General features: G+C 50.4%; 1 protein-coding gene across 1 annotated transcript in view; it reads right to left on the reverse strand.

Moving 5' to 3' along the window:
• LOC140210758 (protein SSXT-like) overlaps positions 1-14004 on the reverse strand; it is a 42573-nt gene extending 28569 nt beyond the window's left edge. Inside the window, exons 1-3 of the mRNA XM_072280001.1 lie at positions 13886-14004; positions 11210-11286; positions 2163-2247 (exon numbers count right to left, since the gene is read on the reverse strand). Coding sequence (XP_072136102.1) covers positions 2163-2247; positions 11210-11286; positions 13886-13954 — 231 coding nt within the window. The 5' untranslated portion in view covers positions 13955-14004. The remainder of the gene's footprint in view (positions 1-2162; positions 2248-11209; positions 11287-13885) is intronic.
• Between the last annotated feature and the right edge of the window lie 3151 nt (positions 14005-17155).

Here is a 17155-nt window from a genome sequence, read left to right on the forward strand (position 1 = left end):
AAGCCTTTTGCAAGGAAGAATGGGCGAAAATCCCCCAAACAAGAATTGAAAGACTCTTAGCTGGCTCCAGAAAGCATTTACAAGCTGTGATACTTGCCACAGGAGGTGTTATGATGTACTGACCATGCAGGGTGCCCAAACTTTTGCTTCGGGCCCTTTTCCTTTTTTGTTATTTTGAAACTGCAAAAGATGGAAATAAAAAAGTTTTCTTGCTTAAAATATTAAAGAAAAGTGTAAACACAAAATACTCTGTAGATGCTGGGGTCAAAGCAATGCTCACAACACACTGGAGGAACTCAGCAGGTTGGACAGATTCCGCGGAAACGATCAGTCAATGTTCCGGGCTGAGACCCTTCATCAGGACTGAAGAGGGAAAGGGCAGAGGGGTTTCGGCCTGAAACCGTGACTGATCGTTTCCACAGATGCTGCCTGACCTGCTGAGTTCCTCCAGCGTGTTGTGAGGGTTGCTTAAAGAAAAGTGTCATCTTTAACTTTATGCCTTTTGGAAATCAGTTCATCTTTTACTAGCTTAGCTATTCACAGTAACAGAAATTTTGACCAGGGATGCCCAAATTTTTGCATACCACTATATCTGCTACACCACCGTGGCTTTTGCACATCTTTTTCCTAAATCGTTGTATTTCTTTATTTACCTGTAAATACCTGCAAGAAAGTAAATCTCAAGGTAGTATATGGTAACATGTTATGGGGAGAAGGCAGGAGAATGGGGGGGTTGAGAAGGATAATAAATCAGCCTCGACTCAATAGGCAAAATGGACCAATTCTGCTCCTATGTCACAAGCTCTTTGATAATAAATTTACATTGACTTAAGCATGGAAAAATTCACGTTTGGCATATGACTGTTGGCAATGGGATGGGGTAAAATAATCAGAAACATAGAAACATAAAAAAAACCTACAGCACAATACAGGCCCTTCAGCCCTCAAAGCTGTGCCGAACATGTCCCTACCTTAGAACTACCTAGGCTTTACCTACAGCCCTCTATTTTTCGAAGCTCCACGTACCTATCCAGGAGTCTCTTAAAAGACCCTATCGTTTCTGCCTCCACCGCCGCCACCAGCCCATTCCACGCACTCACCACTCTCTACGTAAAAAACTTAGCCCTGACATCTCCTCCGTATCTACTTCCAAGCATCTTAAAACTATGCCCTCTTGTGCTAGCCATTTCAGCCCTGGGAAAAAGCCTCTGACTAACCACATGATCAATGCCTCTCATTATCTTGTACACCTCTATCAGGTCACCTCTCATTCTCTGTCGCTCCAAGGAGAAAAGGCCGAGTTCACTCAACCTATTCTCATAAGGCATGCTCCCTAATCCAGGCAACATCCTTGTAAGTCTCCTCTACACCCTTTCTATGGTTTCCACATCCTTCCTGTAGTGAGGCGACCAGAATTGAGCACAGTACTCCAAGTGGGGTCTGACCAGGGTCCTATATAGCTGCAACATTACCTCTCAGCTCTTAAACTCAATCCCACAATTGATGAAGGCCAATGCACCTTATGCCTTCTTAAACACGGAATCAACCTGCACAGCAGCTTTGAGTGCCCTATGGACTCGGACCCCAAGATCCCTCTGATCCTCCACACTGCCAAGAATCTTACCATTAATGCTACATTCTGCTGTCATATTTGACCCACCAAAATGAACCACCTCACACTTATCTGGGTTGAACTCCATCTGCCATTTCTCAGCCCAGTTTTGCATCCTATCAATGTCCCGTTGTAACCTCTGACAGCCCTCCACACTATCCACAACACCCCTAACCTTTGTGTCATCAGCAAATTTACTAACCCATCCCTCCACTTCCTCATCCGGGTCACTTATAAAAATCACAAAGAGTAGGGGTCCCAGAACAGATCCCTGAGGCACAGCACTGGTCACCAGCCTCCATGCAGAATATGACCCATCTACAAGCACTCTTTGCCTTCTGTGGGCAAGCCAGTTCTGGATCCACAAAGCAATGTCCCCTTGGATCCCATGCCTCCTTACTTTCTCAATAAGCCATTGGTATATTAATAGTTGGGGTACAGAAGTAAGAGAGCCAGGCAGGAGGCAGACAGGACAGGACAGGCCAGGCCAAAGATCTCCTGGGTTCGAGCAGTCTGGCTTCCCTCAATCTCTCACTTTGCTATCACTTACCACAGGATGGGCACTTGCCACATTCTGGCTGGAATCTGCTATTGTGGCCAGGTAGATGAGGTTCCTATGCAGGATCTGCTGGTACCTGTACGGAAACAATAAGATTTTTTATTCTTTAAACAACTTTCTGCCCAGTCCCAAGCGGCCCTGGCAAGACATGGCAACCTTTGGCGGACAGCTAACAAAACCACTAACAGTTCTACTGAATATTCTTTTTTTAGAACTATGATCACTGCAATTTGCAACCTGTAATTTCCCTTTGGCAGGTGTGCTTTTGAGTTGTCTGTATGACCTGTTGTTTCGGCGAACTGGACAGTGCAGTATGCAGGAATGGCCACTGTAGCCATTACTGAAGTGGACTTGGGTCCAGATTGAAGCAGCAGAGCCCAGACCCAAGAGTGAAAAACAAACCAACAATTAGCCCACTTTAAGTGCCAAGCCAGATTAAAAAAGATCAAGGTGTCAGGGCGAGGGCAAAGGAAGAACCTTTGCTCAGCTCACTGCTCGAAGACACTTCACTCGCCTCAGAACTGAGTTGACTCTGCAGCTGTGGCCTGCAGCCGTCAGCTCCTGATCCAGCTGCAGTGCTGAACCGTCTCCATGGCTGTGATATCAGTTTCTGGGACCCCGTTCATGCCTGTGTGTCATTTGTTTACTTTTTTATTGTTTGCTTGATTTGTTCTTTCTTTTTCACACATTCTATTGTGTTTCTTTGTTTTGTGGCTTTCTGCAAGAAGATGAATCTCAAGGTTGTATATGGCATACATACTTTGATTACAAACGTACTTTGAACTTGAAACTACTGTGCCACGTCAATGGGCCTTGGGAGTGCCTGGTGAAGGAAGCCATTGAAATAAAACTAGAGAAAAAGAACTTTAACAAAGGCAGTGGTCTTGTTCTAAGTAAGAACTGGAAATCAATTGTAAACAAGGTAGGACAACGGAAACCCGTTTGGGTGAGGATTAACCAATCAGGAGGCACAGGTAATGGGGGTATATATACCACCGGACTGAACATGTCTAGGCGTCATCCTTGATGAAGATGGCAGAGTTTGTCATCGAAACATTGGTTAAAATTGATACTTGTACCTGGCTGGAAGCCTGAGAAGAGTTTATTCGGTGGTTGATAGGTTCTTGATCAGTCAGGCTGTCAAAGGTTATGGGGAGAAAGCAGGAGAATGAGGTTGAGAAGGATAATAAATCAGCCAACGTTGAATGGCAGAGCAGACTCTGGCTCAGATGGGCTAATTCTGCTCCAATGTCCTATGGTCGTGCACCACAGACAGTGCTGCCAAGGACTACAGGGTGACAGGTGGGCTCTGGAATGGATATCTTCCCCACCCTCCCCCCCAGACCTTAATGCATCCCTTCCCCACTCCTCATCATCCTGTGGCAAAGATTAAACATTAAAGATTAGTTTTATTTGTCAGATGTACATCCAAAGACACAGTGAAATACGTTGTTTACATCAATGACCAACACAGTCTGAGGATGTGCTGGGGGCAGCCCGCAGGTGTCTTCACGCTTCCAGTACCAAGCTAGCATGCCCACAACTTACTAACCCTAACCCTTACATCTTTGGAATATGGGAGGAAACTGGAGCACCCAGAGGAAACCCACATGGGTATGGGGAAAACGTACAAACTCCTTACAGACAGTGATGGGAATTGAACCCCAATTGCTGACGCTGTCTTATGTTACACCAACCACTATGCTACCATGCTGATAATTCAACAGTGTGGAGCCATACAGGCAAATGACAACTGAATACCATGGACTGCCTCATTCTTGCAACCAATATCCCTGCTCACCCCTCCCAAGGTCCCTGTACGTCACCAATCTTGTCACATCACTCGTAGTGACTGTGCTTTCGGCCACTCATGCTCTGGTCCTGGAGCACCCTACAGAAACCTTCCTTCTCCTTCAATATCCCGCTCTTCCAGCATCACTTTCTGCAACTTGGCCTCAGAGTTTGAGAACACTCGCAGGAAAACTGTTTTGAGCTAGCCCCAGAGTTTGAGGATACTCCTAGGAGAACGGTTTGAGATGCTTTGTTCAATTGAGGCCCTCCGTTGGTCAGGGTTGTCCACGGATGCTGCATCCTGGCTGTCTACGTGATATGCAAGCCAGGGCAGTATGACATAGAGAGCAAGCTATTGCCCACGTAGCAGCCCCGCCCCCCCTCGCTATGCAACTGATAAATCCAAAGGAACAGCAGGTACTGATACAGTTTGGTTGTCAGAGGCTTCTCGAGAGCTCTTCCCCACGTTTATTCCCACCCACCAAACCCTGGCAATGAGAATCTTAAGTTGCCCTTCTCTGGCAGCTGGGGTGAAGGCGGCATCAATCAAAATGGCAGTCAAGTTGTTCTGAGCCTTTGATGATAACCAAAGAGAGTGAAGGTGAAAAGTGTGAAGTGATTCAGTTTGGAAGGTTGTGCCTGAAGGCAGAGTACAGGGTTAAGGCAGGATTCTTAGTAGCAAGGAGGAACAGAGGGATCTGGGGTTCCATGTCTATAGATTCCTCAAAGTTGCCATGCAAGTTGATAGGGTTATGGTGTGTTGGCCTTCCTTAATCGGGAGATTGAGTTCAAGAGCCACAAGATAATGTTGCAACTCTACAAAACCCTAGTTAGACTACACATGAAATATTATATTCCATTCTGGTCACCTCATGAGAGGAAGGATGTGGAAGCTTTAGAGGGAGTGCAGAGGAAATTTACCAGGATGCTACCTGGATTAGACAGCATGTTTTATGAGGATAGGTTGAGCAAGCTTGAGATCTGGAGAGGAGAATGAGAGGAGACTTGGAGGTATAAAAGATGACAAGAGGCATAGATAGGGTGGCCAGCCAGAGACTTTTTCCCAGGGTGGAAATGGCTAATGTGAGTGGGCATGCTGTTTACTATCCTCTGTAGGGTTTTGCAGTCCGATGCCCTGCAGCTCTGTACCACACAGTGATGCAGCCAGACAGGACTGTCTCGATGGCGCTCCTTTAGAAAGGAGTTAGAATATAGGCGAGGAGCCCAATCGCCTCAGAAAGTGTAGATGCTGCTGTGCCTTGACTAGTGAGGAGGTGTTGTGGGACCTCGTTAGATCATCTGTTATGTGCACACTAAGGAACTTTGTGCTCTTCATAGCAAGGTGATTGGAGGAAAGTATACCTGGGGATGTCAGAGGTATTTTTTTTTAACAAATACATTAAGTGCATGGAAACCACTGCCAGGGGTAGAGTTAGAGGCAGATACATTAGGGACATTTCAGAATCTCGTAGATGGGTACATGGGTGACAGAAAAATGGGGAGCTATGTGGAAGGGAAGAGTTAGGTTGATCTTAGACTAGGTTAAAGAGCCACTACAATATTGTGGGTTGAAAGGCCTGTACTGTATGTAATTAAAGACAAGTCCATGGCATTGCAAGAGGTGGTCTGTAGTGCTGTGTCACTGAGGTAGTGTTGGGGTTGTGCAGATTGGTTCAAGAACCTGATGATAGCTGTCCTTGACTCTGGTGCTCGTATCATGTCAAGTGCCCAGATTTATTGTTGCAAAGACATCAAAAACTCTCAGCTCCTGATCACATTGTTGCTGCTCCTGGGAGCTTGCTGTGCACCAACTGGCTACTGCATTTCTTGCTCCAGTTCGCCTACCACGCAAACCAGTCCACTGGTCATGCCATAGCCTTGGTCCTGCACTCCATCCTGTCCCATCTGGAAAACGACACCTCATACACCAGGACATTGTTAATTAACTTCAGCTCAGTGTTTAACATGATCATCCCTCAGAGGCTGGTGGGTAAACTGTCCTTGGTGGACTGAAAACCCCTCTCTGTAACTGGATCTTGGAATTCTTGATGGAAGAATCCCAGTTATTCCAAGCTGGTAGCAACATTGCAAGTTCCACCACGCTGAGCGTTTGGCCCTCCAGGGCTGTGTGCTCAGTCCACCGATGACTCACGACTACACTGCCAGACCCAGCTCAAACTGCATCATCAAGCTCGCTGATGATACAAGTGGTTGGCCTCATCAGCAACAATGCTGAGTCGGCATACAGAGAGGAGGTAGAGAGACTTGTCACAGGGTGCGTGAAAGACAACCTGCGTCTCAACATGGACCAAACAAGAGATTATTGTGGACTTCAGGAGGACACAGGACGGCCGCTCTCCATTGGACATCAGCGGCTCTGCTGTGGAGAGTGAACAGCACAAAGTTCCTTGGTTTGCACATAACAGACGATCTAACCAGGTCCCACAACACCTCCTCACTAGTCAAGGCACAGCAGCATCTACACTTTCTGAGGCAATTGGGCTCCTCGCCTATATTCTGACTCCTTTCTAAAGAAGCACCATCGAGATCGTCCTGTCTGGCTGCAGCACTGTGTGGGACTGAGCTGCAGGGCATCGAACTGCAAAACCCTACAGAGGACAGTAAACAGCACCGAGAAGATTATTGGAGACTCCCCGCACCTCCACCCATTTGTGACTTTTACTGGGAGTGTTGTAGATGAAAGGCCCAAAGCATTGGTGAGGATCCCTACCACCCATCCCACAATCTTTTTGACCCACTACCGTCAGGAAGGAGATATAGGAGTTCCAGGACAGGGACTGACTGCCAGACTGAGTTAACAGCTTCTTCCCTCAGGCAGTGAGACTAATGAATACCCTGACACCACTGAGGTGTCATGACTAGGACAGCAAGCTGTTTACTGTTTACCTGTGCTCCATGAATTTTGAATTAAAATTTACTCTGTGCCAGAGTAAAGAGAATGAATGTTTAGTATAGTGGATAGATGTCAATAGACTACTTTGTTCTGAAGGGTATTGAGCTTATCCAGACAAATGAAGTATATTCCATCATGCTCCTCCCTTGTGTTTTGTATCACCCATCCCACAATCTCTTTGACCCACTACTGTCAGGAAGGAGGTACAGGAGCATCAGGACTGGGACTGTCAGACTGGGGAACAGCTTCTTCCCCCAGGCTGTGAGACTAATGAATAGCTTTGTCACTAAAACAGCAAGCTGTCTACTGTTAACCTATTTGTAGTAATATTTTGTTTATGTGCTGTGTGTGATACATGTTTTGTGGGTGCACCGTGGTGTAGAGGAACATTGTTTCATTTGCTTGTATATATGTACAGATGACGATAAACTTGAATGTAAACCTGATATTTAACTTGTAACAGTGACTTAAATACACTCAATGTTCAAAATAAATTTATTATCAAAGCACATATATGACACCTTATAGAACCTTGAGATTCATTTTTTTACAAGCATTCTCAGTAAATACAGGAAACACAACAGAATCAATGACAGACTGCACCCAATAGAATGAACAAACAACCAATGTGCAAGAGACAACAAATTGTCCAAATAATAAAAAAATTAAAAAGGAAACAATAATAATGTTAAATATATAGGCAACAAACATCGAGAACATGAGATGAAGAGTTTTTGAAAGTGAGTCCATGGGTTGTGGGTACGGTTCAGTGATGGGGTTGTGAAGATGAGTGAAGTTAACACCTCTGGTTCAGAAGCCTGATGGTTGAGGGGTAACAACTATTCCTAGTATGGGTCCTGAGACTCCTGTACCACTTTCCTGATGGCAGCAGTGAGAAGAGAGCATGACCTGGGTGGTGGGGATCTCTGATGATGGATGCTGCTCTCCTGCTATAGCACTCTGTATAGATACACTCAATTCTGGAGAGGGCTTTACTGATGGACTGGGTCATTTTATGGATAGCGAGGTGCTCCGAGGGTGCACAGAGCTAAGAAAGGCGTAACAGAAATACAAGAAGCTTTGGAGAACATGAACAGTGAGTTTTCTGTCACAAACCCGTCAGACTGGAATGAAACCTTCTGCCGAATATCTGTGCCAACAGCAGCAGTAATCCTGGGCGCTGGCATTAGGTTACAATCGAGCCCAGACATGTTAATACTCTTGACTAAAGCAGTTCTTACACTCCCAAACCCTGCAGCATGACTCTACAATACATCAACCATTTCACCCAGGAGGCAAATTCAATCATTAAGGATGAGCTTTATTTGTCACGGGTACACTGACACAAACAATGCATTTCACCGTATCTTTCAAGGACTAACACAGTCTGAGGATGTGCCGGGGCAGCTCAGAAGTATCACCATGTTTCCGGTGCCAGCACAGCGTGGCACATCTTACTATCACTAAGCCATACATGTTAGGAATGTGGGGGGAAGTGGGAGCACCCAGAGGAAACCCACACGGTCACAGGGAGACAGGAACGTACCTTAAAGGTAGTGACTGGAATTGAACCACGATCGCCGGCTCTGTAAAGAGTTGTGCTAACCACTTTGCTACCGTACCCCCCATTAAACATACCCCCACCCCCACCGAGATACACCACGGATAGTTTACAGACTGAACACTCACTACACTGACCCTTAAAACATTCCCACAGCAGCTCCACAAAATTGAGGGTAATGGTCCAGGAGCAGGTTGATGGGATGAGGAAGATAGATAGCTCAGCCAAAGGACCTGTTTCTCTGCTGTAGTGCTCTATGACTTTATGATACCTGGCGGCTGGGTGGGTGAATGAATTGGTGAGGAAGGTACATGAGAAACTTCAATGGCCAGAGCAGAAGGAACAGGCTGAAAAGTTATCATTTCAGAGTGCAGAAAGGCACAGAGAAGGTGTGACTGCAACAGTGAATGTGCAGAGATTTTCCTGGGCTAATGAGTCTGGTGTCGTTTAGGAGCTAGGGAGAGACAAGACATCTATTCATTGTCTATAAAATTAATGAAGACCTCAGCATAGTTAGCAGGAAATTTCTATTTCCAAAATCAGAAAGAGGTAACCACAGGGTAGTGGTTTGTTAATTGAGAGGAAGCGAGGACAGAGCTACATGGGGAAAACAGCCTCAAAATTTCCACTTCCCAGTCATGAGGAAAACAGCCTCAATATCTCCACTTCCCCGTCATAAGGAAAACAGCCTCAATATCTCCACATCCCCGTCATGAGGAAAACAGCCTTAATATCTCCACTTCCCTGTCATGAGGAAAACAGCTTCAGTATCTCCACTTCCCCCAATGAGGAAAACAGCCTCAGTATCTCCACTTCCCTGTCATGAGGAAAACAGCTTCAGTATCTCCACTTCCCCCAATGAGGAAAACAGCCTCAGTATCTCCACTTCCCTGTCATGAGGAACATAGAACACAGAATAGTACAGCACAGTACAGGCCCTTCGGCCCACAATGTTGTGCCGACCCTCAAACCCTGCCTCACATTTAAGCCCCCACCTTAGATTCCTCCATATACCTGTCTAGTAGTCTCTTAAACTTCACTAGTGTATCTGCCTCCACCACTGACTCAGGCAGTGCATTCCACGCACCAACCACTCTCTGAGTAAAAAACCTTCCTCTAATGTCCCCCTTGAACTTCCCACCCCTTAAAGCCATGTCCTTTTGTATTGAGTAGTGGTGCCCTGGGGAAGAGGCGCTGGCTATCCACTCTATCTATTCCTCTTGTTATCCTGTACACCTCTATCATGTCTCCTCTCATCCTCCTTCTCTCCAAAGAGTAAAGCCCTAGCTCCCTTAATCTCTGATCATAATGCATACTTTCAAAACCAGGCAGCATCCTGGTAAATCTCCTCTGTACCCTTTCCAATGCTATGGAAATCAGCCTCAATATTTCCACTTCCCCCCTGAGGAAAACAGCCTCAATATTTCCACTTCCCCCATGAGGAAAACAGCTTCAGTATCTCCACTTCTCCCCCATGAGGAAAACAGTCTCAATATCTCCATTTCACCATCATGAGGAAAACAGTCTCAATATCTTCATTTCCCCATCATGAGGTAAATCTACCTGTCATCCCATGAACTTTACTCTGTCACAGACGGTCCCAAGCTGGCTGCAATAGGAGGGTTGTACATGCGGCTAGCAACCCCATCCTGTAAAAACCTAGAACTACAGAAATACCAACGGAAGCTCTGAAGACCTCACCCCTGGGACAGGAAATATGAACAGAAGCCCCGAAGACCTCATCCTGGGGAGAGGAAGGATCTTCAAAGGAGTACACCTGGCGATAATGTGAAAAACCGGCCCAGGACAGAGTGCTATGGAAGCTACTTTCCACAGACTGTGCCCCAAGTGGGGCGACGGGCTTAGGTAAACATAGAAACATAGAAAATAGTGCAGGAGTAGGCCATTCGGCCCTTCGAGCCATTCAGTATGATCATGGCTGATCATCCAACTCAGAACCCTGTACCTGCCTTCTCTCCATACCCCCTGATCCCTTTAGCCACAAGGGCCATATCTAACTCCCTCTTAAATATAGCCAATGAACTGGCCTCAACTGTTTCCTGTGGCAGAGAATTCCACAGATTCACCACTCTCCGTGTGAAGAAGTTTTTCCTTATCTCTGTCCTAAAAGGCTTCCCCTTTATCCTCAAACTGTGACCCCTCATTCTGGAGGTAAGTAAGCATACCTTGAACTTATTGTAAGTAGATATTTAAATGATGAGTTTTACAATTCTGTAATTTATATTTTGTATTCATTTTAAATATAATGACAAACTTAGCAACTCATTCAGATTCTGAGTATTAATGCTGTTGGATTCATTTGTCACCTGTATATTGAAACATACATTGAAATGCTCTGTGTGTGTCAGCAACCAACACAAACCAAGTATTGCCGCACATTCCACACCAACATAGCATTTCCACAATGTCCAGCAGGCCAACACAAGCAACAACAATGCAATGACGGTATACAAGCCTATTTCCCGTCCTCCCACACACAGATGGACCAATTTTCCCGCCCATGAACACACTGCTTTAGAGTGCCAGCACCCCAGTTTCAATTCCTGCCACTTTCTGTAAGGAGCTGGTACGTTCTCCCCGTGACAGTGTGGGTTTCCTTCAGGTGCTCCAGTTTCCTCCCGTATTCCAAAGACATACAGGTTAGTCGGTTAACTGGCCACAGGGTGCAACTGGGCAGTGGGGGCTCGTTGGGCTGGAAGGGGCTGTTACTGTGCTGTATCTCTAAGTAAAGAAACAAACTCAGTGACTTACTGGGTGCACTCTGCAGCTTTGCCATTGTTCTGATACTCCACAATGCACTGAATTAACTGGTTGTTCTCATCAAGTAACTGAAACCACAAAAAAATGCCACTTTTACTAACGGTCACAACTAATCAATAGTAACAAATTGTTGATTAACATACAGCCTTCGACCCAGGGACATTAACATCCAAGATTCAAGATTGTTTAATGCCATTTTTCTGTACACAAGTGTAAAGGAGAATGGAATAATTGTTTTTCAGGATCTGATACAACACAAAAAAAACATAATGAGATAAAGAACACAATACATATAAATACATATGACAGCTCATATATGCAGATTGATTGTATGTCCATAAAGTGACACTAGGCACAGGAGTGTCTGTACATAAGGTGACTGACAGGAAATGATAAAGTAGTGGTGGTTGGGGGTGTGGAGGGGTGAGTTTGTGGGTGGAGGCATTAAACAGCCTTACCACTGAGGGAAAGTAACTGTTTTTGAGTCTAGCCACCCTAATGTAGATACTACGTAGCCTCCTCCCTGATGGGAATGGGACAAACAGTCCACGAGGTAACAGCGTTAGACAGATTTCAGTCAGGATACTGACTGATGGAGCAGGTTGGAGATGCCGGCTGAATGATTTATTCCTGAGCTACTAAAACTTCAAGTCATACGTCCATGATATTAAATCTGATCAAGTGGCTTCAAGAGAAAACAAATGGCTTACTAGACTTCATTAGATGGCAGTTTAGAATAACTTCTTCTTATACAAGTCCATAGCAAGGCAGAGTTTAATGGAGTCCACACATTCGATTTGAGTTTCCATGCCCTGGCAAGGAAGTTGCAGTGTATGTACCAATATACACAAGAATGATCCCGGCAATGAAAGGTCTCACAAACGAGGAGTGTTTGGTAGCTCAGGGCTTGTACTCGCTAGAGTTTAGAAGAATGGGGGGTAGGGGGTAAATCTCATTGAAAGCTACCAAATGCTGAAAGGCCTCAATAGAGTGGATGTGGAGAGGATGTTTCCCATAGAGGGCGAATCTCAGACCAGAGGGCAGAGCTCAGAATAGAAGGGCATCCATTTAGAACAAAGATGAGAAGGAAGTTGCTTAGACAGAGGATGGTGAATCTGCAGATTTCATTGCCACATTGGACTGCGGAAGCCAAGTCATTGGGTATACTTAAAGCGGAGGGTCAGGGCGTGAAAGCTTGGGGGAGAATCAGGAGACTGGGGTTGAGAGGGATAATGATTGAATGATAGCACTGCTCCTGTGTCTTACTGTCTATAAACACTATTCATTTATTTAGTGATACAGCGTGGAGTCAGTCCTCTGGCCTTTCGAGCCACAAAGTCCCAGTAACCCCACAACCCCGATTAGCCCTAACCTAATCACGGGACAATTTGCAATGACCAATTAAGCAGCCTGTTTGGATTGTGGGAGGAAACCGCAGCACCAGGGCACACCCAAGCGGTCACGGGGGAGAACATACATAGACTCCTTACAGAACGGCACCGGAATTTAATTCCAACTCCGGAATGTCCTGAGCTGTAATAGCTTTGCACTAACTGCTACACTATGGTGGCATCCAAATTTATCTTATGGCAGGACTCTCGGTTGTGTTACTAACTGCAATTCACTGAATTTTATACACTTTCAAAGAGGGATGTTTGTTAGAGATTATATCCTCGTAACCTAGAATCATAGAGTTCTACGGCACCACGACGTCCACCTCATCTATACTAATCATGCCTACTAATCCCATTTGCCTACACTAGGCCTGTGTGCCTCTATGCTTTTTATCAATCAATTACCTGTCCAAATATGTTTTAGATATTATTGTATCTGACTTACAAAATATAACTGGTCTTACTAAAGGAAATACAAGTTTAAGGTACAGAGGGAGTGTTTAGGAAGGGATAGAAGAATTATTTTTTCCACCCAAAGGAGGGCGATGATCTGAAACTTGAGAAGGTGATGAAGGCAGAGATGCTCATTACAAGTATCTGGATGCACAACTGAATTACAAAACTCACCCAGCACCCAACACAAACATCAACTCTACCTGAACCAACACACAATCACCATTCCTACCCAACCCAGCAAGCAAAATACCTACCAATCCAAACAGCACTCAAAGCCGAACCGCAGTCACCCCAGCACCCAACACAGCCACAGCATTTAAATCAGCACCCAATCCCTACTATCACCCACTCCATCCAAACCAGCACCCAATCCCCACTGTCACCCAACTAGCATTAACATTCACCCGAGAACCTGATCCACAACACCCATCCCACCCACCGATCTCAGGACCCAAATCCCACCCTAGAACCGACCCCCAACTTTGACACCGAAGACAAAGTCCACCCCAGCACCCCCCTGAGCAAGCTGAAGACCAAAATCCCTCCCCCAAACTCGAACCAAGCCTTCCACCAAAACCTGCGTGCCGCTCCTCACCCCGGGATCAGCTCCACTGCTCCATCCCGCCTTCCACATCATCGCGTCCGACTAAAATTCAACGCGGGCCCGGCACCCCACAGCCTGAGAGCGCGGGGCTCACGGCCCGTCTCCCGGAGTGGCAGCACCATCCCGGCTCCCGGCGCCAGGCCGCAGCCGCCCGCCACACGCACAGCCCCAGGCCCGGGAGCCAGGCTCGACGCGGCCCACAGCCCCGCTCACCTTTTGGATGGTCGCCTGGTTTATTTCACATTTGCTCCGCAGCCGCTGTGGCACAAATACCACAGACATGGCGGGGACAGCAGTTCCTCCGACAGTCGGCGGCGGCGGCGGCGGCGGCTCCTCCCCTGTGGGTGACACCTCCCTCCGTCCGTCACTCCCACCCTCAGTGCCTTCCTCCTCATCTTTCTGATCGTACATTCCTCCCCCCACCGCCATCTCCCCCCTTCCTCATCACTGATCCTGTCCCCCTCCGCCCACCGCCATCTCCCCCCTCCCCATCACTCTGATCCTGTCCCCCTCCGCCCCCCCACCATCTCCCCCCTCCCCATCACTCTGATCCTGTCCCTCCCCGCCATCTCCCCCCTCCCCATCACTGATCCTGACCCCCTCCCCATCACTGATCCTGTCCCTCCCCGCCATCTCCCCCCTTCCCATCACTGATCCTGTCCCCCTCCGCCCACCGCCATCTCCCCCCTCCCCATCACTGATCCTGTCCCCCTCCGCCCCCCCACCATCTCCCCCTCCCCATCACTGATCCTGTCCCCCTCCGCCCCCCCACCATCTCCCCCTCCCCATCACTCTGATCCTGTCCCCCTCCGCCCCCCCACCATCTCCCCCTCCCCATCACTGATCCTGTCCCCCTCCGCCCCCCCACCATCTCCCCCCTCCCCATCACTGATCCTGTCCCCCTCCGCCCACCGCCATCTCCCCCCTCCCCATCACTCTGATCCTGTCCCCCTCCGCCCCCCACCATCTCCCCCCTCCCCATCACTCTGATCCTGTCCCTCCCCGCCATCTCCCCCCTCCCCATCACTGATCCTGACCCCCTCCGCCCCCCCACCATCTCCCCCCTCCCCATCACTGATCCTGTCCCTCCCCGCCATCTCCCCCCTTCCCATCACTGATCCTGTCCCCCTCCGCCCACCGCCATCTCCCCCCTCCCCATCACTGATCCTGTCCCCCTCCGCCCCCCCGCCATCTCCCCCCTCCCCATCACTGATCCTGTCCCCCTCCGCCCCCCCACCATCTCCCCCTCCCCATCACTGATCCTGTCCCCCTCCGCCCCCCCACCATCTCCCCCCTCCCCATCACTGATCCTGTCCCCCTCCGCCCCCCCACCATCTCCCCCCTCCCCATCACTGATCCTGTCCCCCTCCGCCCACCGCCATCTCCCCCCTCCCCATCACTCTGATCCTGTCCTCCTCCGCCCCCCACCATCTCCCCCCTCCCCATCACTGATCCTGTCCCCCTCCGCCCCCCCACCATCTCCACTCTCCCCATCACTGATCCTGTCCCCCTCCGCCCACCCACCATCTCCCCCCTCCCCATCACTGATCCTGTCCCCCTCCGCTCCCACCGCCATCTCCCCCCTCCCCATCGCTCTGATCCTGTCCCTCCCCGCCATCTCCCCCCTCCCATCACTCTGATCCTGTCCCTCCCCGCCATCTCCCCCCTCCCCATCACTGATCCTGTCCCCCTCCGCCCCCCCGCCATCTCCCCCCTCCCCATCACTCTGATCCTGACCCTCCCCGCCATATCCCCCCTCCCCATCACTGATCCTGTCCCCCTCCGCCCCCCCACCATCTCCCCGTCCCCATCATGATCCTGTCCCCCTCCGCCCCCCCGCCATCTCCCCCCTCCCCATCACTCTGATCCTGTCCCTCCCCGCCATCTCCCCCCTCCCCATCACTGATCCTGTCCCCCTCCGCCCCCCCACCATCTCCCCCCTCCCCATCACTGATCCTGTCCCCCTCCGCCCCCCCACCATCTCCCCCCTCCCCATCACTGATCCTGTCCCCTCTGCCCCCCCACCATCTCCCCCTCCCCATCACTGATCCTGTCCCCCTCCACCCCCCCCCCGCCATCTCCCCCCTCCCATCACTCTGATCCTGTCCCTCCCCGCCATCTCCCCCCTCCCCATCACTGATCCTGTCCCCTCCCCATCACTGATCCTGTCCCTCCCCGCCATCTCCCCCCTCCCCATCACTGATCCTGTCCCCCTCCGCCCCCCCCATCTCCCCCCTCCCCATCACTGATCCTGTCCCCCTCCGCCCCCCCACCATCTCCCCCCCCTCCCCATCACTGATCCTGTCCCCCTCCGCCCCCCCACCATCTCCCCCTCCCCATCACTGATCCTGTCCCCCTCCACCCCCCCGCCATCTCCCCCCTCCCCATCACTCTGATCCTGTCCCTTCCCGCCATCTCCCCCCTCCCCATCACTGATCCTGTCCCCCTCCGCCCCTCCACCATCTCCCCCCTCCCCATTACTGATCCTGTCCCCCTCCGCCCCCCCCACCATCTCCCCCCTCCCCATCACTGATCCTGTCCCCCTCCGCCCCCCCACCATCTCCCCCTCCCCATCACTGATCCTGTCCCCCTCCGCCCCCCCGACCATCTCCCCCCTCCCCATCACCTCTGATCCTGTCCCTCCCCCGCCATCTCCCCCCTCCTCATCACTGATCCTGTCCCCCTCCGCCCCCCCACCATCTCCCCCCTCCCCATCACTCTGATCTTCCCCCTCCGCCCCCCCACCATCTCCCCCCTCCCCATCACTGATCCTGTCCCCCTCCGCCCCTCCACCATCTCCCCCCTCCCCATCACTGATCCTGTCCCCCTCCGCCCCCCCCGCCATCTCCCCCCTCCCCATCACAGATCCTGTTCCCCTCCGCCCCCCACCATCTCCCCCCTCCCCATCACTGATCCTGTCCCCCTCCGCCCCCCCACCATCTCCCCCCTCCCCATCACTCTGATCCTGTCCCTCCCCGCCATCTCCCCCCTCCCCATCACTGATCCTGTCCCCCTCCGCCCCTCCACCATCTCCCCCCTCCCCATCACTGATCCAGTCCCTCCCCACCATCTCCCCCCCTCCCCATCACTGATCCTGTCCCCCTCCGCCCCCCCACCATCTACCCCCTCCCCATCACTCTGATCCTGTCCCTCCCCGCCATCTCCCCCCTCCCCATCACTGATCCTGTCCCCCTCCGCCCCTCCACCATCTCCCCCCTCCCCATCACTGATCTGTCCCCCTCCGCCCCCCCACCATCTCCCCCCTCCCCATCACTGATCCTGTCCCCCTCCGCCCCCCCCACCATCTACCCCCTCCCCATCACTCTGATCCTGTCCCTCCCCGCCATCTCTCCCCTCCCCATCACTGATCTTGTCCCCCTCCGCCCCCCGCCATCTCCCCCCTCCCCATCACTGATTCCTGTCCCCCTCCGCCCCCCCCACCATCTCCCCCCTCCCCATCACTCTGATCCTGTCCCTCCCCGC

The sequence above is a fragment of the Mobula birostris genome, chromosome 15 (genome assembly GCF_030028105.1).
Source record: "Mobula birostris isolate sMobBir1 chromosome 15, sMobBir1.hap1, whole genome shotgun sequence".
In the NCBI taxonomy this organism is placed as follows: Eukaryota; Metazoa; Chordata; class Chondrichthyes; order Myliobatiformes; family Myliobatidae; genus Mobula; species Mobula birostris.